This window comes from Papio anubis, chromosome 12, assembly GCF_008728515.1.
Source record: "Papio anubis isolate 15944 chromosome 12, Panubis1.0, whole genome shotgun sequence".
Lineage (NCBI taxonomy): Eukaryota > Metazoa > Chordata > Mammalia > Primates > Cercopithecidae > Papio > Papio anubis.
The window spans coordinates 40,676,975-40,703,552 of record NC_044987.1 but is presented as its reverse complement, the minus strand read 5'-3'; the positions used below and the strand labels follow the sequence as shown (position 1 = coordinate 40,703,552).

Genomic DNA, 26,578 nt, shown 5'->3' with positions numbered 1-26,578 from the left:
AGGCAGCCAGACTTTAAGGTTATCTCCCTTGTTCCCTGAAAATCGCTGTTATCCAGTTCTTAAGGTGCCCAAATTTCATATTGTTTAAACACAACATGCTCTACAAACAATTTGTGCAGTTAGCACAATCATCACAGGGTCCTGAGGCAACATACATCCTCAGCTTATGAAGATGTCGGGATTAAGAGATTAAAGACAGGCATAGGAGATCACAAGAGTATTGATTGGGGAAGTGATAAATGTCCATGAAATCTTCACAATTTATGTTCAGAGATTGCAGTAAAGACAGGCGTAAGAAATTATAAAAGTATTAATTTGGGGAACTAATAAATGTCCATGAAATCTTCACAATTTATGTGGTTCTGCCGCTGCTTCAGCTGGTCCCTCCGTTCGAGGTCCCTGACTTCTCGCAACAGAGATGGCATCTAAGAGCCAAGGCCTGGAATCGGGGACCTCAAGATCCCACTTGGTGCTACTCCCCACTGTGGCCAAGCTGGTACCTAAACTGCAAGGCAAAGTCCCCTTTATTCTTCCCTCTGCTTTTCTCAAACAGGAGTCTCTTATAGCCATCACAGCTATGAATATGCTGGGTCACACATGAAGCCAGCATGTCTCAGAGTCTCACCTAAGGCCCATGGCATATACTACCTGGCTTCCACTGCTAGGACCCAAGGGCTTTTTAGTCAGCAGGTGATGAGTCCTGCCAGGACTGGATCCTTCCTTTCAAGGCAGCAGATTCTCTTCTAGCCCAGGATGTGTCTATAAATGTCATCCAACAGCTAGGTCCTAGTATGGGGACCTCATAAATCCACCCAGTGTCTTATTCTTCTGTGACTGAGTGGGTATTCAGTTTGCAAAACAAAGTCCTCTTTATTCTTCCCCCTTCCCTCCTCAAGCCAAAGGAAGGGGTCTCTTTTGAAGCTGTGAGCTGTGCTGCCTGGGATTTGGGGAGGGGTGGCACAAGCACTCCCTTCGCCACCCTAGCTGGTTTTCACTAGGTCGTGTGACCCCTCCAAGTCTACAGGCTCTGAGCTCAGCACAGCACTAGGACTTGCCTAGGAGTTGCAGTCTTTGTGGCCTAAACAGCCTTTCAAGTTTATTTAGGACTCCAGGGCACTAAATTTAGCCCGCAGTGACAAGACTTGCCAAAACTCAACTTCCAACTGCTAGAGTGGGTACTTCCCCTCTGGCTAGGGCTGGTCTAAATGCTCCCTCCATGGGCATTTGCTGAGTTCTGCCTGGTGCTGGCCACACTGAGTTCCAATGCAAAGTCCCAGAATGGCTGGGCTCTCCTTCCCCCAAGCATGCAGATTCTCTTTCCGCACCATGTGGCCACTGTCTGGAGATGAGGGAAGGGTGGTGTTGGCATTTCAAGACTGTCTTTGCTGTCCTCTTCAGTGCCTCTGTCAGTGATATGAAGTGAAAACCAAGCACTGTGATTGCTCACCTGATTTTTGGTTCATATGAAGGTACTTTTTTATATAGTTGCTGTTGCGGAATCAGGAGGACCAGAGAGAGTGTATACAGGAGGATGTATACAGTACTTGGGGTGTATACAGGAGGACAAGAGAGAGTGTATACAGAAGGATGTATACAGTACTTGGGGTGTATACAGGAGGATGTCTTTATTATTGAGTGCACTCAGACCCAGCAGACTCAATGTCCAAAGACTGGGTGCAGAACAAAGACAATACTTGGCTTTTATACACACTTCACAAAAGAGGGTGGGCTAGCTCGAAGCAAGCTTACAGCAGCGTGAAAGCAGGGATACAGAGGCAGGACAAAGACAGTTAATCAAATTGTAACAGGTTCATAAACCGTTGCTATGCAGCCCGGATGTCCATTATCTAGTTTTGCTCTGAAGAGCCTTGCACTGGTTTATCTCATAACCTTCACTATGGTGCCCAGACAGCTGTAGTTCAGGCCTGCTTAGGCTTCTCATGACCTTCGTTGTAATTCTTAGATAAAACAGAATACTTGGCCGGGCACGGTGACTCGCCTGTAATTCCAGCACTTTGGGAGTCTGAGGCCAGCAGATTACAAGGTCAGGAGATCGAGACCATCCTAGCTAACATGGTGAAACTCCGTCTCTACTAAAAATACAAAAAAATTAGCCGGGCGTGGTGGCGGGCACCTGTAGTCCCAGCTACTCGGGAGGCTGAGGCAGGAGAATGGTGTGAACCCAGGAGGCAGAGCTTGCAGTGAGCTGAGATCGCGCCACTGCACTCCGGCCTGGGCGACAGAGCAAGACTCCGTCTCAAAAAAAAAAACCAGAATACTTGAAGTTATTAGTTACAGAGAACAAGAATCTATAAACTCATACTATAAAACAAAGGAAAACTTGTTTTTCTTCTCCTTATGTTGAGGGAGTGCTGGGAGGGAGAGTCTCCAGAGCACATTAGATAATATTATTAAGACTTTTCCTGGGTCTGGGCTGTGCCTGTTGCTGCCTCTGGGACAAGTCAGCCTAATACAGGAAAGCTTATTTCTCTTTCTTTTTAATTTTATTTTTCTTTAATTTCCCACCTCAGTTGCCAACTTTGAAGTTACTGTGATGAGGACAGTTGGTGGAAGCTTCTATTCATCTCTCTAGCTCTACCCCCACCCCGCCCCCGCATTACTCTTTTTTATTTACACAATGGATATTTGCATTTTCTTTTTATTCTACTCGTTGATATCCTCTAGCTAAAGACTACGAGGAACACAACTATAGTTGAACAAAGCTGAGTGGCTGACCTGTTGCAGTGAGGGGGAATGCATACCCTGGGCAACCACGAGGCATCTCAGTAAATGGATATTTAGAAAGGACTTACAGGATTTGCGCTTGTTTTAGGGGATTGGGAGAAGGATTCGAGGAAACAGGGCTTTTTGATTATTAGTATTGGATGTTGTCAGGAAGCAGGAGTAATTCTGTTTCGGTACCTGAAAAGTTCTTGTCTAGGAGGTGGTATGAATGGAAGTGAAGCTAAAGTTGTAACTGGTAAAACAGCAGCAGTCACTCCTATTAGCCAGGATGAGGGAATGCTTGGCCATTCTTGTGGTTTAGACAGTATTCATGGTTTTGTCTGTGTTCAGATGTGGTTACAAAGGGTCTCATTTTTTTTTTCTTTATCATGGTCACAGAGTGGCCGTTTCTGAGATTGGCATTCCATGGAATTGTTGATGTTTAACAGAACACCAGGGCCTACCTGATAGTGTCTGGTCAGCTCCTGGATACCAGGGACACCTTTTCTCTTTCTCAGAATCATTCCCAGATTCAGATTGTTTCAATTTTATTTTATTCTATTTTAAGACAGGGTCTTGCTCTGTCACCTAGGCTAGAGTGCAGTGGCACAACCACAGCTCATTGCTGCCTTGACCTCCCAGGCTAAATTGATCCTCCCACCTCAGCCTCCAGAGTAGCTAGGACTACAGGCATGCACCACCCCAACGGCTAATTTTTTAATTTTTTGTAGAGACAGGGTCTCACTGTGCTGTCCAGACTGGTCTTGAACTCCTCCTAGGCTTGAGCAGTCCTCTCACCTTGGCGTCCCAAAGTGTTGGGATCATAGGCGTGAGCCACCATGCCTGGCCCAGATTGTTTCCATTTTAGAAAGGTCTGTCTTGTTACTACTGTTCCATTGTTTCCACCCCACACCTTGATTTAATAGATTTTTTAAGATGGAGCCACTAACTGCAAGCTTTGTACTATCTGCCTTTGTAGGAAAACAGGAAATGGTGCTTTCCTGCATGGCATGAAAAGATAACAGTAAGGTGTTACTTTCATTATGTCACTTTCCCTTTTTAGGAACTGTTATCAGTGAACCACATCCCAAATATGACAGTTATTTCTCTTCAGCTTTCAGGGACCTATCCACTGAATCTTTGAACATCTTCAGTGACTCTGATCTTGCTCCTTTCTCTCACTTTTATTTTTCACTTCTTACTACTACACAAATGCTGTCTTATTCATTCATCCCTCCACTGAGGGAGTCTTCTAGGTATATTACAGATAACAGTAAATAATTGTAATTATTATTATTGAATTGAACAACCCAGATTAGCTTCTCATTTCCCAGTTAGCTTTTAAAATGAGCTGCTTACGAATAGAAGAAAAAATAAAATCTCACTATAAAATTTCACCAGCCAACCTGGGCAACAGAGCAAGACCCTGTCATCCAAAAAATATATTGTATTTAAAGACAAATACCAGCCAGGCGCGGTGGCTCACACCTGTAATCCCAGCACTTTGGGAGGCCGAGGTGGGCAGATCACAAGGAATGAGTTCAAGACCAGCCTGGCCAATATGGTGAAACCCCATCTCTACTAAAAATACAATAATTAGCCAGGCGTGCTGGTGCGCACCTAGTCCCAGATACTCGGGAGGCTGAGGCAGAAGAATCTCTTGAACTTGGGAGGCAGAGGTTACAGTGAGCCAAGATTGTGCCTCTGCACTCTAGCCTGGGTGACAGAGTGAGACTGTCTCAAAAAAAAAAAAGACAAAGATTTGCTATTAGCTTTGTTTCTGCTTCATTAACCATAATATATATTATTTTATGAATAAATATCTGTACTCACAGATAGATGTGTACATGTGTGTGTGAGGTTTTTTTTATTTTTATTTTATTATTTTATTATTTTTTCCTGTTTTTTTTGTTTTGTTTTGTTTCAAGGCACAGTTGTTCACACTGTTGCCCAGGCTGGAGTGCAGTGGTGTCATAGCTCATTCAAAATCCAAAATCCTGAGCTCAAACCATCCACCTGCCTCAGCCTCCGAGATAGCTAGGATTACAGGAGCATGCCACCATGCCCAGCTAATTTTTTATTTTTTTGTAGAGATGAGGTCTTCCTAGGTTGTACAGACTGGTCTGAAACTACTGACCTTAAGCAATCCTCCAACCTCAACCTCCTGAGTTGCTGGGACTACAGGGGTGAGCCACCGTGCCTATCTGTTTGTTTACTAGGTCTACATTTGAAAACTAATTCTCCTGGTCCGAATGTAATGAGTTATCTCAATTGATTATTTACAGTCACAGATCGAACTCTTTGTTATATTCTTTTCCCTCTTCTCACTACTGCACTTGATTAGTCTTTAAAAAAATAAAATGAATGATTAATAATTCTTAAACATTTAAGAAATATGCCTCTAATGTGCATACCTTCTAATATCATTGAGATTATGAAGCAGAATTTTGTTTATATTCAGTGAAGCAGTTTTAATTGTATTTTTCAGAGCCACAGACTACAATATGTCTTGGTGAGCTTTCGCACAAGTGTCAGTTGGTCACTTGGAATAAGAAGGAAAATAAGCTCATAATACATGAGTTGTTAATATGAGACAGAAAGTATAATTTTAATGTTTTAATATATATCAAATATAATTAGGAATAATTCATCATAAAAGTAATATACGTTCATTGTGAATTTAGAAAGCTGTAAAAAAAAAAGCTGGGCGTAGTGGCTCATGCCTATAATCCCAGCTACACAGGAGGCTAAGGCAGGAGGATCACTTCAGGCTAGGAGTTCAAGACCAGCCTGGGAAACAACAAAATTCTGTCTCTAAAATAATGAAATAAAATAATAGAAGGCACTAAAAGGTACAGTACAAGTAAAAATTACTCCTTGTGCTACCATTCATAAACAACCACTGGCTACAGTTTGGTGTGTTTTTTTGAGACAGAGTTTGGCTCTGTTGCAGAGGCTGGAGTGCAATGGCACATTCTTGGTTCATTACAACCTCTGCCTCCCAGGCTCAAGCAAGCCGCCCTTCCACCTCAGTCTCCTGAGTAGCTGGGACTACAGGTGCCTGCCATCACGCCGGGCTAACTTTTGTAATTTTTGTAGAGATGAGGTTTCACCATGTTGCCTAAGCTGGTCTCGAACTCTTGAGCTCAAGTGATCTGCCCACCTCAGCCTCCCAAAGTGCTGGGATTACAGGTGTAAGCCACTGTGCCGGGCACTGGTGTTTTCTTTATTGTCTCTTTTATATGCATGTTTTCTCATCTTTAGGACGATACTGTGTTTATGATTTAATATTCTTGCTTTTCCACTTAAAATAGTGGCAAAAGCATTTCTCATCACACTGGTTCTTTTCTAGCTTGTAGACCTAATATTCAAATTTCTTAAAGCATTTTATTCATAAAATAACAATAGCCACAGTTTTCCAGGAAAAACTGACTAGTGAAATGTTTTTAACAAATAAGGTGAATTTTTTCTTTCATCTAAGAAAATACAACTTTAAGAAGCAAAATGAGACAGTAGATTGTAGAAAAGCAGGGAATAGTGTCCTGTGGTGCTAAGAATTTGATTTGTCCTATCCCAACTATATTTTTCTCCCATGTTGAACTCCAAAATCCGTTTTTCAGTTAAGGTGAAGGAATCTGTTGTTGAAAATCATGCAGTGTTAAGTTATGCTGTGGAGGAAGAACATACATATTTGGGTCCAACTGTGAAGCCAGATGATAAGGTTAGTAATGTCTTAATGTTCACTCGATTTTTAGAGCTGTTTGGCTTTGATATTGTCTTCTGTTTAGTTTACAGAAGCTATATTATAACATTAAAGTCCATATTATCTGAGATCTGCTTTTACTGAAGTGGATCAATGATGAAACTAGCCAAATCTGAGCATCAGAAGGCTTTCCAGTCTACCTGATGCATGATCTCTACAGTTCTGAGAAGCAAAACTATAAAACAATGTAAAACAATAAGGGCATATGTTGGGAGTGTGTGTGTGTGGGTGTGTGTATGTGTGTGTGTGTGCATGCACATGTGTTTATAAAGATAACAGCTGTAGGAATGAATGAGATTGAGGGTGGGGGGGTGCGTATGTATGTCTGTGAAAGCCTAATCATTTCTGGGCAATGATGAAAAGGTTTTACTACTGATCTTTGTAACTATGAAGGTTTCTACACTTGACCTGAGCTCAGAAATGACAACTGCTGGGGTTGGTAATTTGAGGTTTTCCTACATACTACTTGCTACATTGTGATCTGATATTCCCCTTAATTTCTAGGCTAAAACACTTTCTCATGAGCCATTATCTTCAGTAACCGTTTCCACTGGAAGCCTTTTAAGTTATGAAAACACAGATTTGAGCCTTACAGATCCAGGTAATAAGGTCAAAATGTTTATAAATAACTTGAAAGACCAGCACCAGTTGAGTTGCAGTACAGTGATGGAAGGAAGCATTGGTTTTTTGTGATACACCTTGGGGAACTGTTCCTCTAAATCTCAAAAGTAAAGTATGGCTGGGCGTGGTGGCTCATGCCTGTAATCCCAGCACCTTGAGGTGGGAGGATCACTTGAGCCCAGAAGTTTGAGACCATCCTGGGTAACATGGTAGAACCCCATCTCTACAAAAAATACAAAAGTTAGCCAGGTGTGGTGGTATGTGCCTGTAGTCCCAGCTACTCAGGAGGCTGAGGTAAGGGGATCGCTTGAGCCTGGGAGGTCAAGGCTGCAATGAGCCACAATCGCACCACTGCACTCCCGCCTGAGCAACGTAGTGAAACCCTGTCTCAAAAAATAAAATAAAATATTCACACCCAGCAAAAGATTGGAGCGTATGGTATTCTAAACATTACTGGAAGTAACAGGGATGCTCTGTGGATCCCCAACAACACTTTTGAGAAGCAGTTGCTAATATATTTTTCCATTCAGTGGAAACCTATCTGAGCAAATTTCATGGTTGTACTGATCTCTTAACAACATGTATCACCATGCCTCTCCACTAAAATATGTCTGTAAGGAAGTACCCAGTACAGTATGTGTATAAGGAATATTACATTAAAAGGAATATAGTGTCGCTGTCAATTACTTTTTTTTTTTTTTTTTGAAATGGAGTCTTGCTCTGTCGCCAGGCTGGAGTGCAATGGTGTGATCTCGGCTCTCCTGCCTCAGCCTCCAGAGTAGCTGGGACTACAGGTGTGCACCACCACGCCCAGCTGATTTTTGTATTTTTAGTAGAGACGGGGTTTCACCATGTTGGCGAGATGGTCTCCATCTCTTGACCTCATGATCCACCCGCCTCGGCCTCCCAAAGTGCTGGTGTTACAGGTGTGAGCCACCACGCCTGACCTATTTACATATTTTCATTAAACTCAATTTTCAGAGTCATTTTCAGAGCACATGGATGATAGCAAGCAAGAATCTACCGCCAGTAAAGAACAGGAAACAAACATAAGTTCCATAGTTCCTTCAACACAAGATATTTATCAGTGGCGGAACTCTTCAGACGTTCATAAATCTCTGTTGTCTGCAGTGGATGAAACTACATGTGGTCACACACGCTTTCGGCAAATGATAGACAAGTACATTAATGAAGCAAATTTGATACCTGAAAAAACAGATTTACGGGGTAAAATTATTTTTTAAGTTTTCACCTTTCGTCATTTTTAATTTTATGCAGTGATTGTTTGAGCTTCAAGTTCTTATGGCCTGCTACAACACCGTTATACCACAGAAAATATTGAGGGCATTTAGTGAGAAAAGGGATCTGGAACCAGTTAGACTCACTGAGGCACGCGTACAGGAGATTAATTAGCAAATGTTCCTTTACCATTGCAGAGTTAACTTTTATTACGGCTGAGACAGTATTACTGATAAATAAGAGCAGGAGCTCAGAAATCAGACAGTTGTGGATTTGAGTCATAGCCTGACCATTTCCTAGCTGTAAAACCAAGGGCAAGTTACTTTTTCATCTTTGAGGAATGTTAGAGATTAAATGAGATAGTGCACGTAAAGCACAATGTCTGGCCCATAGTAACACTGAATACAGTGAGCCTTTTTCCTTTTTTAAGCTTATACTGAAGCAATGGTTACAGATGTCCTGTTGATCCTAATTGGCCTCATAAGGCTATAGAAATAGAAATTTGTATTTGTCAAAAGTTTGTTCATACTTGTAATCCTAGCACTTTGGGAGGCTGAAGCAGGAGGATTGCTTGAGCCCAGGATTTCAAGACCAGCCTGGGCAACACTGAGACCCCATCTCTATTTAAAAAAAAAAAAAAATGTAAAATTAAATTTCTCTAAAAATAAAACTTAAAAAGTTTTGGTCACTGAGAAGATCCATATTTTTGGACCTTTGAAATAATCATGATAGGACTTAACTTTAAAGCATCTGCTGATTATGGGGGGAAAACTGAAGTTTTTGTTACACTGGAGTTACCTGAAAATAAGCTTTTATAAATATGTTCTTAATATTCCTTTTCTAGTGTTTACCTTAAAAATAAATTTATGGTTTTTTTCCCTCAAAAATTCCAACAGTTGACCTTGACTTTCCAGAATTGGAACACATTTTTCCTAATTTGCATCATCAGCTGTTTAAACCCTTAGAACCACATCCAGATTTTGACTTATCATCATCATCCTCTGGGATTTCTCCAGACAACAGAGACTTTTACCAGGTATATTAAAGCAGATGTCCCATTGCAGTGAATATCTAAAAATAGTTTTAAGGCATTTCTCCTACTGGAACAAGAGTTCTTCTAAACCTTAACCTAGAATCACATGGAAAGCCGGGCACAGTGGCTCATGCCTGTAATCCCAGCACTTTAAGAGCCCAAGGTGGGCAGATCACTTGAGGCCCAGAGTTTGAGACCAGCCTGGCCAACATGGCAAAACCTTGTCACTACTAAAAATACAAAAATTAGCCAGTCCTGGTGGTGGGCACCTGGAGTCCCAGTTACTCGGGAGGCTGAGGTGGGAGGACCACTTGAGCCCAGGAGACAGAGGCTGCAGTGAGCTGAGATTGTGCCGCTATACTCCAGTCTGGGTGACAGAGCCAGACCCTGTCTTTAAAAAAAGAAACAAACAGAAAAAAAGAATCACATGGAAAACTTAAATAAAAAATAAATAAATAAATAAATAAATACATCCTCTTGCCCATACTACACACCCTAGACCAATTAAAGCAGAGTCTCTGGGAGTGCTCGGATAGTATTAATTATTATTACTATTTTTTAAGCTCCCCAAGTGATTCTAATGTGGAACCAAGTTTGAAAACAGCTGCATTGGGCCAGGTGTGGTTGGCTCACACCTATAATCTCAGCACTTTGGGAGTCTGAGGCGGGTGGATTGCTTGAGGACAGGAGTTTGAGATCAGCCTGGCCAACATGGTGAAACCCCATCTCTGCTAAAAAAAACGTGGTGGTGGTGGCATGCCTGTAGTCCCAGCTACTTGGGAGACTGAGAACCACTTGAACCTGGGAGGCAGAGGTTGCAGTGAGCTGAGATCATGCCACTGCACTCCAGCCTGGACAACATAGTGAGACCCCGTCTCCAAAAAAAAAAAGAAAACAGCTGCATTAGAATTTTGTTTGTCCTATCCACCTATCTCCACCTAGGGAGTATGATGCCATAAAAGGCTTGATAACAACTTTTAATTGTGGAACATATTTAAACAGTAAGGTAAATACAATTTTGCAAAATTTAAAGTATCTTCCTACACAGTCAAAGGAGCTGAGATTTAAACCTGAGTCTTTCTGCTTCCACTTCCTGATAGCCTGACATTTTAAAGTCTCTTTCATATTGATTGAAAAGAACCGGATTTGAAAAAGCAAATCATTACTGTCATAGTAAAGTGGTAATTAAGGAAGAGTAATACCAAAGGAACACAGTGATTATTGATTCAATTGGTAATACCTAATCAGTATTTCAGCCTTTCCCTTTTGTTTCCTGCCAGAGATCAGATTCTTCATCTGAAAGCCACTGTGCTACTGGATCATCCAAAAGTACAGTTTATTTCACAGCGCTGAGGAGGACCAGCATGCATTCTTCTCTTAACACAAGCCCGAATCAGCAACCTGACACTAACTTGGCTCATGTTGGAGCACACAGTTTTGCTACAGAAAATATTGGGGGTATGTACGACTAAGTCAGAAAAAGTTAATTTTTTCATGATTTTTTACATCCATTTCCTTAGAAATTAAGCCTAGCACCTCTTGGTTTGTCTTCACCCCTGTTCTCACCCCTATCCTGGGTGTTAAAAAAATATTTAAATTACAGAAGTAATACATGCATTTTTTTAAACAATACTGAACATTATCAAATAAAAGGAAAAGTGTTGCCTCTTTTTCCTCAATTTCCTTACCTCAATCATTATATGATAGTTAACAGTTTACATTTTTTTTTTTTTTTTTTTTTGGTTTTTTGTTTTGTTTTGTTTTGTTTTTGAGACTGAGTTTCACTCTTGTTACCCAGACTGGAGTGCAATGGCACGATCTCGGCTCACCGCAACCTCTGCCTCCAGGGTTCAAGCGATTCTCCTGCCTCAGCCTCCTAAGTAGCTGGGATTACAGGCATGTGCCACCACACCCAGCTAATTTTCTATTTTTAGTAGAGACAGGGTTTCACTATGTTGGTCAGGCTGGTCTTGAACTCCTGACCTCAGATGATCCACCATCTTGGCCACCCAAAGTGCTGGGATTACAGGCGTGAGCCACCACACCCAGCGTTTTAAGTATTCTTAGGCCAAGTGTAGTGGCTCACGCCTGTAATCCTAGCACTTTGGGAGGCTGAGGCAGGAGGATCCCTGGAGCCCAGGGGTTCAAGACCAGCCTGACAACATAGAAAACAAGTATTCTTGAGCTTTTTGTACAATTATATATACATACATACATAATTGAGATACACAAGGATGTACAAATTATATATACACATAAAGACACATGGATGCTTTATTCTCTTTTCTATTATTAAAATCATATTCACTTCTTACAAAGGAAAAACATCTTCAGTTTATAGCCATATTGCCCTTATTAAATATTAATAGAAAAAAAACTTGGTGTGAGCTGTAGTTTGAGAAATCACTATGACCATGCTTATCTTTGTATTCATGTTTATACACATCAACTTGTATGCCTACAATTGCAATTGGATGACAAACTATTAGACCGTCAGTATCCAAGTTTTACAACATGTAACAATGATTAACTGGTTTTTAAATTTCTTAATGCAGGATCTGAACAATGTTTTGAACAGCTTCTGCCAGAATATTCTTCACAGGAGGAGAGCCAACATGCTGATCTACCAAGTATTTTTAGCATTGAAGCAAGGGATTCTTCCCAAGGCATGAAAAATCAGAACTACTCCTCTGAAGAACATACTGAAATACTACAAAACAAGAAAAAAAGTGTTCATTTCCAGCTTTCTGTAGGAAACTTAAGTTCAGTCTACAGTTCATCTGATGAAGCTAATGTATTTGATCAGTTAAATGTACAGCATAGCACTCCATGTGGTTCTAACTCTACTGAGTGCTCAATAAAACACCAACTAGAAAGCAGAAAGGAAAGGATGGGCTTTGAAGAACTATCAAAAAGAGGGGTTGTTACAATTTTACAAAGTCAAGGACTCACTGAAGATAATAAAAATGAAACCTGTAGGGTTTTAGACATAAATCCACAGATAGAGGAAATTGACTCTCGATTATGTGTAAGAACAGTGGAGATGGGGACTTCAATTCAGGCACCATATTCCTTAACTACTCAAAATGAAAAATGTTTTGAGAATTTAGCTGAAACAGACATTCCAAAAATCACCAAAAAACTATCTCAACTAGGTCAATCAGAGCTTTTTACAAGTTCTGGATCATTTTCATTACAGAGCTCTATACCAGTCTGGGTAAGTGAAATCAGTGTTGTATAAATAACATTTAAGTTCCTTTTTGGGGAAAAATATTTTTCTTTTAATATTAGAGATGAAGATCTCACTGTGTTACCCAGGCTGAACTCAAACTCCTAGGATCAAGGGATCCTCCTGCCTCAACTTCCCAAGTAGCTTGGACACACCACAATGCCTGGCAGGAAAAACCTGAAACAAAATACAAGCAAAACTACTTGCTAATATTCCTTGTGATCACTGGAAATATCCAGCATAATGAAGAAACTTAAAAATTTGAAAGCTGTCTTCTGATTGTATTTTACAAAAGATTCTTTTTCTTCCAATTCAGATATCCTTTCTCCAACTTCCCTGAAAAATGGTGGTTCTGCCTGTGCTTCAGCACTTTCAGTGTTGAGCCTCATTGCAATGTAATCCATTATTGGAATAAGTATTGGAACCCTGCTCCTCATACTAAGCAACTTATAATCTGCTTGCTTTCAACACCAGTCAACTGGTGACTGGTTTTCATCTAGCAGTATGTGGTTTATCCTTCCACAAATAAGCACAACAGATTGAAAATAATTACAACTAAACCATGTTTAGTTTTATTTGGCTGCTTTTGTTCTTGTTCAGTGTTTAGATACTTCCTTTGAAACACTTATAATCTGTTGGCTGTCAGTGGCCCACATTTGGCAGCAGCCCAGTCAACCCCTGCTCCCTTTAGACAGGATACAGTTCTGCACAGCCCCAGCCAACCTGCATTTGTATTTTTTGCCCAACACTACAAGCATTTAGGTTTGTAATCATTGTGGTAGATACTTTCAGTCCATTGTCACACTATTTCATCTCTTCCCCAAAGTTGACTCCAGTATTTCTACAACTGAATGCTGGAGTTACAGAAGCCTAAGGAAATCTGATCTGTTGCTCTTTGCCAATTACTGCTTTTCTTCTTCCATTTTCACATTTATATACACTTGCAAAAAATGTATTATATACAAAATTATTAGTTTTAAGTGTTTTAAGGCTATTTTGACGTGGTTTTCCTTTTAATTGTGGTTCACAGGAAACAGAAACTGGCCATGGTATAATGGAAGAACCAGAACTAACTTTAGTAAGCACCAGTGATATCAGTATTGCTGAAACAGATTTTGCAAATTTAACCCTAGAAGAAAAGAGTGAGAATGAAGCAAAAAACAGCTTTCAGGTAAATTTAATAAGCATTCCTTCTATTTTATCCCATTATGAGCAAACCAGTTGTCTCTTACAACTTATCAGAAGGCACTCATTGGAGGGAATTATGCTATGGATTTAACTAACCTGACACCCCCACCAACTCTCAATTTGTCTTAAACTTTTTCACTATTCTGTCAACCACTACATTTTCTTTTAATCCCCACTCCAATTTATGGCTGTCTCCGAGGCTGGCAGAACTACAGAGCCAAGTTGGAAGTTTTACGTAAACTTATTCCAAGATATTGAAAAATGACTTCAGAACTGGTAATTTTACTACAGTAGTAGGGAGGCAGTAAGAATAAAGCTATCTAAACAGAGGCCTAGAGGTGTGAGGGCAGTAGAGCCTGAGCCCAGTTCAAAACCAGCCTGGGCAACAAGGCAAAACCCAATCCCTTAAAAAATACAAAAATGAGGCATGGTGGCATGTCTCTGTAGACCCAGCTAAGACTGAGGGTTCAGTGAGCTGTGATCATACCGCTGCATTCTAATCTGACAACAGAGCAAGACCCCTTCTTAAAAAAAAAAAAGGCGGGGGGGGCGCATTCAAAAAGTTGAATAAAACGTGCAACTTTCTTGCCATTAGGTGAGTGAGTTTCTGCCTCTTGTATCAGAAACAGAAGCCTCAGATTATCCAGCTGTATCAGAACTTTCCATAGAAAAACCAAGGACAGCATCTACTGGTAAGCCTTGAATGGTCTCCACACTTCTAATGGAAAGTAGATACTTTGCCTATTTCTGTCATAAATTTCTTTTCCCCCCAACAGAGACCCCTCAAAGGTTTACACCTATACCAGGGAGCTTACAAGAAGCATTTATAAAGAGAAAAAAATCATTTATGGAGAGATCCCACCAGAGGGAGAAAGAAATAAGGAATAAAATTCGTCTCTCTGAAAATTCTCAAATCAAAACAGTTAAAGAGAAACCATCTATAAGTATGTTGAATTTTTAAAATCTTCAACAACTCCCTGAAATGTTTAAAGCCTTCTGATTACAACTTGATTTCATTTTTCTTTCCTCAGGTTCATCTGTGAGTCGTCTAAAGGGCGTGAATAAAGTCAGAGCATCTTTTCCTGAAGACAGAAAGACCACACAGGTTCTAAGGCACCAAAGGGGTCTAAGGTAAGGTTGATTTTATTTTTATTTTATTTCTTTTTAGTGATTCACTTTTTGCAATGTTTGTCTCTAATTCTATGTAAGTTCTTTACAGGTTATACAATCAACTAGCTGAAGTGAAACAACAAAAGGAAGAAAAAGCAAAACAAGAGGCTTATGCCCAAAACAGAGCAAGGGCAAAAGAATTCCATAAGGTGAGTGTAACTGAGGGGGAAGGACTTAATTTTTCAAGCCTGAAGCACACAACTGAAACTAAATTTTTATTCCTTCCACAGAAAACACTAGAGAAACTTCGAGCCAGAAATACATGCTGACTTTCTAGAAACAGTGTAAAGAGGTTTTTTTTTAAATTATGTATATGTAGCATTAGACAAAATTATTTAAAGTCAATAAATTTTTATTCAAGGAATTCCATGTTGTGATTTCTTCCACTGTCCATCAAGGTCACTTTAGATCCCCTAAAAAGCTGGAGTCAAAAGATCTTCAAGTTTGCCCTGAAGAAGAGAAATTTTGATTAACCTTTAAAACTCTCACATGGCAACAATCGTGGATTATTAAGTTTTATATCTCCTCAGGAAAACATAGCACCAAACATAGGAGTGCTATGGCATCCTATAGAGAACTTCCATCTTTGGTCACAGCGTTAAGAGCTCTGGGTTTCACAGCCTCATGAGCCCTCTTTGAAATGACCTATACAAATGTCTTTTCTAATGCATACATACCTTTTTAATGAAACTGATCCAGCTGTCCTGTCAGCCCTACATAACAATATACAAGTAAATTTTACATTTCCAGAGATGATTGTACAGTGAGTGAACATGAATGAGTCCTAGAACCAGCCTGAGTTAACTCTACTACAAACTGCTTGGTTATTAGCATCCCACAAGGGTTACAATACAAAGGCAAAGCACATTTGCATGATTCAAGAGATCTAGCAGAATTTTAAAATCTCATTGATTACTGATGAAAGTTATTAGAAAAAAAAGAAAAATCACATGTAGTTCACATTGTATTTGTATTGCATTTCTATTACAGTTAATCAGCTGTTCCCAATAAGCTGATTGCTAGCAAAGTAGCAGATAGAAAACCTACTGGGAAATTTTTTTATGGTCATGTCCACAGCAAATGAGAAACTGCATTCTAAAAGCCTTGGTAATGACCATTATACCCTCGAGCAAATAACTTATGGTTAAGATAAAAACCATTACTTGCCATACTTACTTTGGCTTCTGTCATCTCCTTTTAATATGGGTATACTGATGAAGACTTCAAAATTCACCTATGGAAAAATGTGAATTTCAAATTTATATTTATTAAGTACAGAAATCTATCTTTCCGAATGAGGTTGCTTAGGTTCCAAATTATCCTAAAACCTGGCACCCCAACTAAGGTATTGAAAATTCCATGCTTAAAATAGCTATTTAAACCAAGAGGTATTTTTTAAAAACAATGATCCCATGCCCATTCACATCCGAATTTTCTCTATGATCATGTTTCTGGTTAACTTTTACCTTCAAATACAATGGAATATTTAATGTAAATGGATGTTCAGAAAGGCCATTTTCATTCAGCCCGTTCAGAGCAGTTGAACATTTCGCCCATCATCATAACATCGTTAATAATCAAGTTTAAACACGTAATAATGTAAGTCTAGTCTTTTTTTACTCCTAAGTGGTGACAAATGTTGCAATAGCATTACTAGATAGATAAATATAACCTAAAATAACACTTGGAGAAAAGCTAGTATTCAACAAAATAACCTGCATGGCCTTTTAAGTAATGAAGTAACTTACCAAGAATCTTTGGGATCTAATTTCTTCAACCAATTTACTTTAGGGTCCTAGAAGTTGAATTGTACAAAGTACAAATATTTTGACACCTGATCCAAGACACAGTCATGTACATTACAATGTTTCAGTCAATAGATAGCATACAAAAGAAAGTGGTCCTATTAAGAGCTGAAAATTCCTTATTACCTAAATAATAACATAGAAACTTAGAAGTAACATATAGAATAACACAGAAACATACCGAAATAATATCGAAATAATAACAAACAATAGAAACTTATTGTTTCTAATATTGAAAAGTCAACATTTTTCTCCCACATATTTTACTCATAAGCATGGCAAAATGTTACAGGTCTCATTGTCACCACTGCAATATGCATACTGTGATGGAAGCATAACCTGTCTCAATGTAGCCACATTAACTATTTTTGGACACCATGATGATCAACAGTGCCCATTCTCATCTAGAATGAGGCATTGTAGAAGTTTCTTTAAAGCTTAGTAGTGTATTTGTACGAAGTCCTTGTTACGCTGGCAATGCTACCAATAGAGGGAAACAAGCAGAATCAATATTAACAGAGAATCTTACCTTTTGATTGTAGGTGGTGGGGATCTGCCTGGTTCTCAATTTGACACCCTGGAAAAAGAAAAGCATTGCTTACTATTTTAGAGTATATCAAACTGAACACTGAGGAACCTATACAAATACTGTATCAATAGAAATACCAGGTTTAACAAGCACAAAGCCAAGAAAACCAACGATGCCAGATACTGAATTTCTATAGCACTGACCTTTGAACACCCTAGCAGGAGTAAACTGCTGAGTGCAGATACCATGCAGTGCAATTATGACTGAACTGTCACATTCATATTCATATTCGTATTCCCAAATGTGCAATGTTTCTACTGAGAAATGCTTTCACAAACCTCTCAAATTCAAGTTCCTTTAACAAGTACAATAATTTGACCTTTTTTCCTAATTGTCACTGTAATAAGCTGCATTAACTGTATTTTAAGCTACAACTCTAGTCTTTTCCTAATCTTTGCCCAGTCTCTATATAACTTACAGATGGAATATATACATGTAACTTAACAGATCAAGCAGACTACAAATGTCAAGCTCATGTTGCTCAAACTGCCAGTTACACAAACCTCTTTTAATGTAATTCATATCCCTATTGATTCAACATATCCATACAGGTTTACGTGACTTTAGGATGAAGTATGTGTAACTGCCAGTTCAATAACAATGCAAAGAACACAGGTAATTTCATTTGGTAGGTCTAGACATGCAGTGTCTTCATTTTCCTTCTCTATACAAATATATAGTAACATTTTTGCCAGTATCTTACTAATTCTGTGTTATACCTGAAATACTGGGATGGTGTACTTAATTTCTATTTTTCATCTCTTGAGTCCTTGATTATTAAAAGTTAAATATTTTACTTACCTCTCAACATGAATGAGTTCAAATCACATTCATTCCTATAGAAAGTACCAATTAAAGATTTAGAAAGGATATATTTCCAGTTATTAAAACTAATACCCAAGTATAAATTTAAGATCCAGTTTTATATAGCCACATCCAGCTCTGTCAGAATTAAGTTTTAGTTCATGCCCTTATCATTCAGCAGTTGAACAGTTAAATTCATCATCTGAACTGTAATCATATTTCCCAAAAGATTATACTGTCACCAATTAAAACTTACCTAAGCGATCACTGAAGAATGGTACAGACGTGTGGTATATGCCAATACCTAAGGTAAAAAAGTAGATTATCCGGTTTTTCATAACATTTAGTAACTGTCTTTTTCAAACTTTTAGCAACTGTCTTGTAGTTCCTTCCCACAGATCTAACAATAGTCCTGTGAGTAAAGTAAAACCACAGAGTTACTCTATGAGGCGTTTCCAACGACATGCAGGCTACAGGAAAAGCCCCATCGGGATAGACCTCAACCACTATTTACAAGGTTTTGATTTTTTTTTTTAAAGACACAGGATCTGCCGTGTCTTTTGAAAATCGTGTGATTCTTGCTGAATCGCTTGAGCCCAAGGGTTTGAGGCTACAGTGAGATGTGGCAGGATCACATCTCATTGTAGCCTCGAACCGCTGGGCTCAAGGGATTATCCTGCCTTAGCCTCCAGAGTAGCTGGGGACCGCAGGCACCACTGTGCCCAGCTAGTATTTATATATATAAATAACAAAGTCTAACACTCCATAGGAAAAAATTATGAGCAGAAACTGCAATATGCTCTTACAATATTGTAAACTGTAAAAACTTCCTACCACCTTAATCACAAAAACAATAATTTCACAATCACATTGTGCTTAGGAGCCAGAGGAATGAAAAATAAAAAATACCATCAAGTAGCTCCTGTAGATGAGCCAAAGGAAAAGGATTTAAACTTAAGATTTAAGTTTAAAGCATAACTGTTGTTATGAACTTCAATATTGCAAATAGAGGATGTTGTTTTCCCATTTCAAAGATTTCAACAAATTTTAATTCTTGGCTCAAAATTAGTTGTCATCCATTATAAAATACAGGAAAATGTGCCTGTAAGTTATGACTTTGGCTTTATATAACTTTTAATCAAACTCTGCATCATTCAAATTTATGAATTCTTATGACCTATGTAATCTTTTATTATACTATATCTTGCATTAAACCATAAAATCCTCTTATCTCACTTTAGATTGTACATTAATACAAAATAATGTTGTAGGTTTCAAGTAGGAATTCCAAAGTTCTGATTACTGCTACAAACTAACAAATTCAGAACCCTCTAATGCTTGCAACTAAAATGAATCTGACACATCACTAAGAAGAATCTAGGATTCTTCTTTTCAGAAATTAATATAATTGGGAATTAAAAGTATGGTAGAAATGTCTCTGAATAAAATGAAACTTGCTTGCTCTGACAACATACTGTTTCCTACACATAAATATGTGGCAACTCAAATTGAGACATACCTTTAACTCCAGACATCATGTTCTCAAGATAAAAGCCTTTAAAACAAAAAGCCATCATATATATCGTCAACATGAAATTGGAATGCAAAATTAATACTGCTGAGGATTTCCCTCATATCCCATGCTGTTTATCTATTCTACAGTCCTAGAATCAACCTTTTTTTCTTAAGAGACAGGGTCTGTCTTTGTTACCCAGGCTAGAGTAGTGATGCCATCAAAGTTCAGTGCAGCCCCCAATTCTTGGGCTCAATCCTTTTGCCTCAACCTCCCCTCTCTGAGTAGCTCCAACTACAGGCACATGCCCCAATACCCAGCTAATTTTTCAATTTTTGTGGAGATGCCCAGGCTGGTCTTGAACTCCTGGTTTCAAGCAATACTCCCACCTCAATGTGGGGACTGCAGACTTGAGCCATTGCACCTGGCCTGGAACCAACCTTTATAACTGTCTCAGGTATCATAATATCCCTTCTTATATGTATCAAAACTCATACTGAACAATGAGTTCTGGGTTGCAAAAGAGGATTTATTTTTTGCACCTATCCATAAGTCTTTGTCCACATTAAACAAAAACATACGTTAAGTGCAGTCCTAAAATGCACTACATAGAGTAGTCAGCTTTATCGTGGTGATCAAAATAATGAACATTGGGGTAATCACTGTGGTTCTCCCTGTGTGTACATGTTAAATAAATGTGTATGCCTTTTCTTGAACTAATAAAGTGAAAATGATAGTTCAAAGTAATATTAGTCCAGGTGCCGTGGCTCACGCCTGTAATCCCAGCACTTTGGGAGGCCAAGGCAGGCAGATCAGGAGTTCAAGACCATGGTGAAACCCTGTCTCTACTAAAAATACAAACATTAGCTGGGTGTGGTGGCTAACGCCTATAATCCCAGCTACTCAGGAGGCTGTGGCAGAATTGCTTGAACCTGGGAGACAGAGGCTGCAGTAAGCCAAGACTGCACCACTGCACTACAGCCTGGGTGACAGATCAAGAACTGTCTTTAAAAAAAAAAGAAAAAAAGTGTTAAAGATACTCTAAATTTGGGAAGGGAAATGAGGTTATTACAATACTAAACATCTGACAGGTCACTTTTGTCATGTCTGAACAAAGCTGGAATAAGAGCATTTCAAATACCCTCTTCGAGATGGTTGGGTGTCAAGTTATTTTGTCTAAGATTTTCTTTTCAAAATTAAAATCACTACACTTCACTGTTTTAATACTCACAGGACACCTGTAAGCTCTTATTCAGAAATCAACTGACAATTTTTCAAATTTTTCTATGTATTTTCTCTGGTGTTTTAATGGGTTTTTTTTCTAATTATTACTACTTCACAAGTTTCTTTCACAAACTTCTTCACAGGGTTGAAATTTTTTTTGTTATAAAGTTCTGGGTTTCAGCATTTCTTCACCACCAGACTGGTATATATATATCCACATTTATCATCTTTATTCATTTCTATGAAGTTGTTTTTTCTATATGCTTCACCTTTGACATTCATGATCCTGTCACATTTTCAGGGCTCTCTGTCCAGTATTTTTGGCTTTTGTAGCTCTCTTTTTAGACAAAGCAGCTTCTTCAGTACTATCCTCTTCTTCTAAGTATACACTCAGTCTTACAGGGAATTCAGAACTTACTATGAAACTATCCCCCTGCATAAAACAAACAAACAAAAAAATCATGGATTAAGCAATAACTCAAATGGCTTAGTAATTACATATAGCTGAGTGCCCTGGATTACTTCAGATAACCTAGAGACTACATGTAGATGTTAAAAATCTAAATTAACATCTGCTTATTTTTTCATTTGATATCCTAACTAGCAATATTACGTATCAGAATGCTATTTATTAAAAATAGTACTGGAAACCCCATGTTCTTTATCAAGTCTCTAAAAAATTAGTATTTTCCTTCCTGCATTTCCTGCAATAAACTTACTGAGCTTTTCAAAAGTTAAATGAAGTGTAAGAGAAAAACTAAATACAATTCCTTCTGTACCAACCAACTCCTGCCTTCCCAAAATGGAACAGAAAAAAAGTCACTTACTGCCAATTTGATATCACATTCATTATCTTCAAGATGTTTTGCATCCTCATCCTCTGCTCTGTAACATTAAAATTTATCATCATTGAGATGACAGAATCTTCTATGACCTCATTAGCTGTATATTCCACTCTGAAAACTGAAACTGCAATACTAGTCAAGCAAACAAAATTTGAGAATGCTGTGTTCTAGAGAATTCTAAATGTATTGTGTGCTAAGCTTGGCTCAACTGTCATAATCCCAAGTGTCATACTCTATCTTTGTTCATTATTTAAGTATAACTATATTAAAGGCAAAATATGAAGCAATTAACATAAAATTTAATTTATAACCTATTTCATATGATTCCACTTACGCTGACTCCTCAATAGGAGAAATGGATCCATCATCATCCAAAAATTTGTATCTACGACTATCAAAATCTTCATTTTCTAAATCTTCACCAACATCCATTTGTTTCAATGATTCTTTCAGGTGGTGTTCATACTTCAGTTTTTCAATGTAGTTAAAAAATCCTCTTGCAACAGCTTGCTATATATTAAAAACACCGTTTAAGTATGTCAAGATTTTTCTTTCACAACCCAGCAAGTGCCAATGTTCAACACCCCCCTTACCAAAGACTCTGAATTTGCTATCTTAACTACTCCCCACTTGTGGATATATCAAATGCTGTTTATTAAAATTCACATTACAATTATAAACTTACCTAAACTGGTACCAAGGAAAAGTGAAGTACTACATATCTTGTCATGCCTGGGACTTACTAAAGGCATTTTAAAATGTAAAAACAGGAATAAGATTTCTAATGTTTAATCACCTTAAGAGATTAACTGAAGAGATTAACATGTATTAATCCTCCCAGATAAAATTTCAGGTTCTGGCAAGAACCTGAAACTCTGCATTCATTCAACATACAACTCTCAAATATTTAAAAAAGTCTACTCCTAAGTATTAGGGTATTTTTCAGATGACTGGCTTAGAAACACCTAGGCCTTAAGAATGTATCCACTGAACATAAGGCATGTGTGGTTTTGGTTTAGGTTACTGCAAAAATAATTTCACGTGAGCTTTTATTATCCCTACTGAGTTTTAGGGTTGTGTTTAAGACCTGAGATGGGATGAGATCAAAGCATTTTATACAAAGAGCCTTGGAGCACTATCTTTTAAATCTGGCCAAAGTGTAGTAATTGAAGAGATACAAGTCAAGTTTCAGTTAAAGGATGGGGTGGACTTTAGGGGGAAGTCAGTATAGAAGAGTATCGAAATTGCGGACAGTGTGTTCCCAGCATATCTGAGACAATTCTAAACTGGCCAACAAATCATTTTGGGCATCTGAGTTATGTGTAGCCATATATATAAAATGCTGACTCACCTCAAACGTTAAAATTTTTCTCCAAGGTGGGTTTTTTTCATTCTCTGATTCTAAAAACGGGAAGCCAGATCCTTTGCTTCTAAATTGTTTCTTCTTATCTATTAGTGAGGATATAGGATTTCTCCTTCCTTCTGGTCTTCCCCTTGGTCTTCCTGTTGGCTGGTACCTCTTCTTTTTCTTTTTTTTGTACTTCTTTTTCCTGTTCTTGAATCTTTCAAAAATAGCTTTTATAGTCAATGGTATTGGTTCAAAAGATGAGTCACTTGATGAATCACTCGCGTGAACACTTTCAGGTGTACGAACAAATTTTCGAATGGGGTTTCTTTTCCCCCGTTTAGGTGAGTAAGGGATACACTGAGTTTTAAATAAGCTGCTATCAGAAGAGTTATCACTAGAAAAATGAGAAAAAAATTAATTTCCTCTTCCTTTCTTACTGAATGCTTATTACCAGTAATACCCAGTCCCAAATGTACATTTCTTCCAAGACCAACTCAGGAAAACATATCCAGAATTAAAAATTTTTTAAAGGATGGGCTCAGAACCAGCTGCCTTTCTGCTGACCATCCTACTTAAATAGCTTATAAAGCTACAGCTCTTATTAAAAAGAGTTTTGTAGACATTGTCTTGCTGTTACCCAGACTGGAGTAGTGGTGCAATCACAGCTCACTGCAACCTCAAACTCCTGGAACTCCAGGGAGGCTCCTGACTCAGCCTCCCAAGTAGCTAGCTAGGACTAATGGCATGCACCACTGTGCTCAGCTTAGAAAAAAAACTATGTATCTTTCAAGATAATGTATGAGCTCCACAAAGGCTGTATGGTTCGGTTCACTGCTAAGAGTGAGTAAAACAAACACAGCCTACCGGACAGAAACAGGAAGAGGTAGTCTGGAAGAGATGCTAATATGACCCAAAGAATACATTTTTTTCTTGAAGAATGTGTCCCATTATAATATATTCACATTTTGAATTTAAAGTATTTGCAATGCTATTATCAATCTACATTAACTAGATAAACTTGGAAGGTCAGTGAAATCTGGTTTTCCTTCTTTCCCAATTCCTGAAAATCATCTTTACTGTCACTCATTATATACAATAATTTCTCATAATTCAGATACAATAAATATGATTGAATCCACTCAGTTCTCCAGTAAAAACCCACTTACCTTTGATTTGCAAGTTCCATAGCATCAGATGTCACATGGTCAGGAGAATCTATTCCTGATTTATCCATCAGTTGCTTTGTTTTATAACAGTTTTCTGAAATTATGAAATTTAGTAAATGTGACAAAGCTTCCCTAAATATTGACACAGTATCTACTATAGTATTCAACATGGTCAGACTATGCCACTGGTTTTAGGCAAAATCATTTGCCGGGGTTAAGCTTCTTATCCATTTCAGATCAATTTCTTTAAAAAGAAATCCAGAAATTCTATTCACAGGTTCTTTCAGTTTTTACCCTCTAATTGTATTCAATGGAACAAGATTCCAAAAAAGTACTGTCACTTCCAAAAAAAGCATCTTTCAATGTAAGTAGAAAATAGTTTTATCATTAGCCACTTACTAACGTGCAATTACCAATACAATATTAATGTAAAATTAAAAACCATTTTCCAAGATCAAAGAGGGAATTCCTAAGGCAAAATGTGCCCTATATAAACCAGGAAAAGGATCTCCAATCAACAGACCATTTTAAACTCCTGATCACCTCTCCATTATAATTCCTAGATTCTTCATTCCTAGATTCATTTAAGTAACTGAACTTTGTCATACTGTATCTTTGCCATTATTGGTGGAAACTGACAAGTTCTGAATTCTCAACCTTTTTCAATAAACTATCATAATTCTTTGTGTTTTCATCCCCATGGTAGAGAGTATACAACATGCCAAAAAAAGAAAAAGATTCCTTCTTGTGAGCTAAAAGAAAAAACAAAAACAGGTTGGTCTGGGTGGCTCAGGCCTGTGTAACACGGCACTTTGGGAGGTCGAGGCGGGCGGATCGCTTGAGCCCAGGAGCTCAAGACCAACCTGGGCAACGTGGTGAAACTCCGTCTCTACAAAAAATACAAAAATTAGCCGGGCTAGTGGCGCGCGCCTGTGGTCGGGAGGCTGAGGTAGGTGGAATACCTGAGCCTGGGAGGTGGAAGTTGTATGTAGTGAGCCTCAGCACACAAGGAGACCCTTGTCTCTACAAAAAAATTCTTAAGATACTGGCTAGGTGTGGTGACCCGTGCCTGTGCTCCCAGCCACTCGGGAGGATCGCTTGAGCAGAGGTGGAGGTTGCAGTGAGCCGAGATTGCACCACTGCACCCCAGCCTGGACGACAGAACAAGACCCTGTCTCAGAAAAAAAAAAAAAAAAAAGAAAAAGAAAAACAATAGGCATGGCAACAAAAATTAAAGATAACTACTTATTTCACTATTGTACTTGCCTTAGTCAATCTCTTGTCTCATTCTGTAGCTTCTTGGGACCTAACATGAGTCATTGCATATAAATCCTAGAATGAACTAGCAAAATATTTAAAATATAAAACGATAAGGTTACCAAGAGCTCAGATTTGTTAAATGCCCAATGGACCCCTGTGGTAATTTTCTGGTAGTACGTCTTATTAGCTTTCTTAAGTACAAGATTCTACGAAGTCATTATATATCGAATGCTCAAAAACGGAATTCAACAAAAATTAGGCCCCATGCATTAATGGTATACCTGTGGTTAATTTTTTTTTAAAGTAGGGATTATCAAAATAAAGCTAGCTCAAGAATCACTTTTTTCTTAGGGTTTAGAAGACACTCCTACTTGGGTGTCGATGCCTCCGCTGGAATTCTGCAATTCTTAGAGGCCACGTGGGCAGAAAGCGGCGCTTTACCCGGAGCTAATTCTGTGACCACCAGCGCGTCTCTCCGGGCAGCGCCTAACCTCCAGGAAACCGGCGCTATCAATGGTTACCTCACATATGAAGGTTAAATCATTTAAATTACGTAAGAAGGTTAAACTTGTCTGCAACACGTTTTAACACCTCCATCTCAAGATATAATGAAGCCCGCCCACACTACAACCACGTTTGTGGGCCTCATACCAGCCGCGTGGCGCGGAGTGGCCTGCAACCGTGATCCCTTCACCCTCTCGGCCCGACTTCCGAGGCTCGATCCTCCGGAACAACGCAGGGGCCGAAACCCCAGATATGCAATGCCTCCCCTGCCCAACAAGCCCAGACGGCCTTGCCCTCTTGGCAACCTACCTAAAACCGCCTCACACCGGCCCCAACCGCGCACTTGCTGCCCGTAACCCAGGCCTCGGGCCAAAACCTGCGACTGGCCTGGTGCGTGAGTCCTGGAGATTTGCACACACCACCCTCCCGATTTCAGTCCTCCAACTCCAGAAAACTAGCCGATATCCTCCAACCGCGCGGAAGAAAAGGGTGAGATATCCCCGCGGCCCAAGTAATAGTCAGGCAGAAATCTCGCGATACAATTTAGCTCCCG

At 38.9% G+C, this 26,578-nt stretch overlaps 2 protein-coding genes and 10 non-coding genes across 26 annotated transcripts in view; 3 read left to right on the top strand and 9 right to left on the bottom strand.

Moving 5' to 3' along the window:
• CEP295 (centrosomal protein 295) overlaps positions 1 to 21,705 on the top strand; it is a 79,612-nt gene extending 57,907 nt beyond the window's left edge. For 5 of the 8 annotated variants that reach the window (XM_003910547.5, XM_017948849.3, XM_009187099.4 and 2 more), the window contains 11 exons: positions 6,345 to 6,445; positions 6,992 to 7,088; positions 8,090 to 8,335; positions 9,244 to 9,383; positions 10,661 to 10,838; positions 11,936 to 12,597; positions 13,640 to 13,780; positions 14,393 to 14,489; positions 14,574 to 14,741; positions 14,829 to 14,928; positions 15,017 to 21,705. In XM_003910547.5, coding sequence (XP_003910596.5) covers positions 6,345 to 6,445; positions 6,992 to 7,088; positions 8,090 to 8,335; positions 9,244 to 9,383; positions 10,661 to 10,838; positions 11,936 to 12,597; positions 13,640 to 13,780; positions 14,393 to 14,489; positions 14,574 to 14,741; positions 14,829 to 14,928; positions 15,017 to 15,236 — 2,150 coding nt within the window. In that variant the 3' untranslated portion in view covers positions 15,237 to 21,705. Of the gene's footprint in view, positions 1 to 6,344; positions 6,446 to 6,991; positions 7,089 to 8,089; positions 8,336 to 9,243; positions 9,384 to 10,660; positions 10,839 to 11,935; positions 12,598 to 13,639; positions 13,781 to 14,392; positions 14,490 to 14,573; positions 14,742 to 14,828; positions 14,929 to 15,006 lie in introns of all 8 variants that reach the window. The other 3 variants (XM_021926438.2, XM_021926440.2, XM_021926441.2) reach the window with 3 other exon arrangements.
• LOC116269908 lies at positions 6,576 to 6,655 on the top strand. Its single transcript, XR_004177718.1, has one exon. It is a non-coding gene; the product is annotated as a small nucleolar RNA U2-19 (small nucleolar RNA).
• LOC116269907 lies at positions 6,835 to 6,904 on the top strand. Its single transcript, XR_004177717.1, has one exon. It is a non-coding gene; the product is annotated as a small nucleolar RNA U2-30 (small nucleolar RNA).
• On the bottom strand, positions 14,930 to 26,551 carry TAF1D (TATA-box binding protein associated factor, RNA polymerase I subunit D). 8 transcript variants are annotated; one of them, XR_004177408.1, is made up of 15 exons: positions 26,335 to 26,544; positions 25,528 to 25,603; positions 24,262 to 24,355; positions 23,099 to 23,489; positions 22,082 to 22,257; positions 21,730 to 21,787; positions 21,172 to 21,335; positions 19,685 to 19,720; positions 18,422 to 18,469; positions 18,163 to 18,197; positions 17,302 to 17,349; positions 16,716 to 16,762; positions 16,144 to 16,201; positions 15,645 to 15,680; positions 14,930 to 15,416 (listed from the first exon to the last, which is right to left on the bottom strand). XR_004177408.1 is itself a non-coding variant. In XM_003910551.3 (6 exons), exons 2-6 carry the CDS (start codon positions 24,327 to 24,329, stop codon positions 21,192 to 21,194), a joined length of 837 nt encoding a protein of 278 aa, XP_003910600.1. In that variant the 5' UTR covers positions 24,330 to 24,355; positions 26,335 to 26,551; the 3' UTR covers positions 20,958 to 21,191. The 8 variants fall into 8 exon arrangements, 1 of the variants encoding a protein (XP_003910600.1); XR_004177410.1 differs by lacking the exon at positions 25,528 to 25,603 and having other exon boundaries at positions 18,422 to 18,491; positions 26,335 to 26,551; XR_004177407.1 differs by lacking the exon at positions 25,528 to 25,603 and having other exon boundaries at positions 26,335 to 26,551.
• Positions 15,482 to 15,614, bottom strand: LOC116269897. The gene has a single exon (XR_004177707.1). It is a non-coding gene; the product is annotated as a small nucleolar RNA SNORA25 (small nucleolar RNA).
• On the bottom strand, positions 15,964 to 16,084 carry LOC116269903. The gene has a single exon (XR_004177713.1). It is a non-coding gene; the product is annotated as a small nucleolar RNA SNORA32 (small nucleolar RNA).
• LOC116269895 lies at positions 16,465 to 16,537 on the bottom strand. The gene has a single exon (XR_004177705.1). It is a non-coding gene; the product is annotated as a small nucleolar RNA Z40 (small nucleolar RNA).
• Positions 17,054 to 17,189, bottom strand: LOC116269898. Its single transcript, XR_004177708.1, has one exon. It is a non-coding gene; the product is annotated as a small nucleolar RNA SNORA1 (small nucleolar RNA).
• Positions 17,419 to 17,557, bottom strand: LOC116269896. Its single transcript, XR_004177706.1, has one exon. It is a non-coding gene; the product is annotated as a small nucleolar RNA SNORA8 (small nucleolar RNA).
• LOC116269918 lies at positions 18,302 to 18,373 on the bottom strand. Its single transcript, XR_004177727.1, has one exon. It is a non-coding gene; the product is annotated as a small nucleolar RNA SNORD5 (small nucleolar RNA).
• LOC116269905 lies at positions 18,538 to 18,669 on the bottom strand. The gene has a single exon (XR_004177715.1). It is a non-coding gene; the product is annotated as a small nucleolar RNA SNORA18 (small nucleolar RNA).
• On the bottom strand, positions 20,143 to 20,269 carry LOC116269909. The gene has a single exon (XR_004177719.1). It is a non-coding gene; the product is annotated as a small nucleolar RNA SNORA40 (small nucleolar RNA).
• Positions 26,552 to 26,578: the final 27 nt, after the last annotated feature.

What these genes read in the sequence shown, in the direction of transcription:
- TAF1D (XM_003910551.3), bottom strand. Translation starts at nt 24,329, where the DNA reads ATGGATAAATCAGGAATAGATTCTCCTGACCATGTGACATCTGATGCT. An exon ending in ATGGAACTTGCAAATCAAAG is followed by an intron (nt 23,490 to 24,261) that starts GTAAGTGGGTTT and finishes TCATTTTTCTAG; the next exon opens with TGATAACTCTTCTGATAGCA. An exon ending in AATGTGATATCAAATTGGCA is followed by an intron (nt 21,336 to 21,729) that starts GTAAGTGACTTT and finishes TGTTTTATGCAG; the next exon opens with GGGGATAGTTTCATAGTAAG.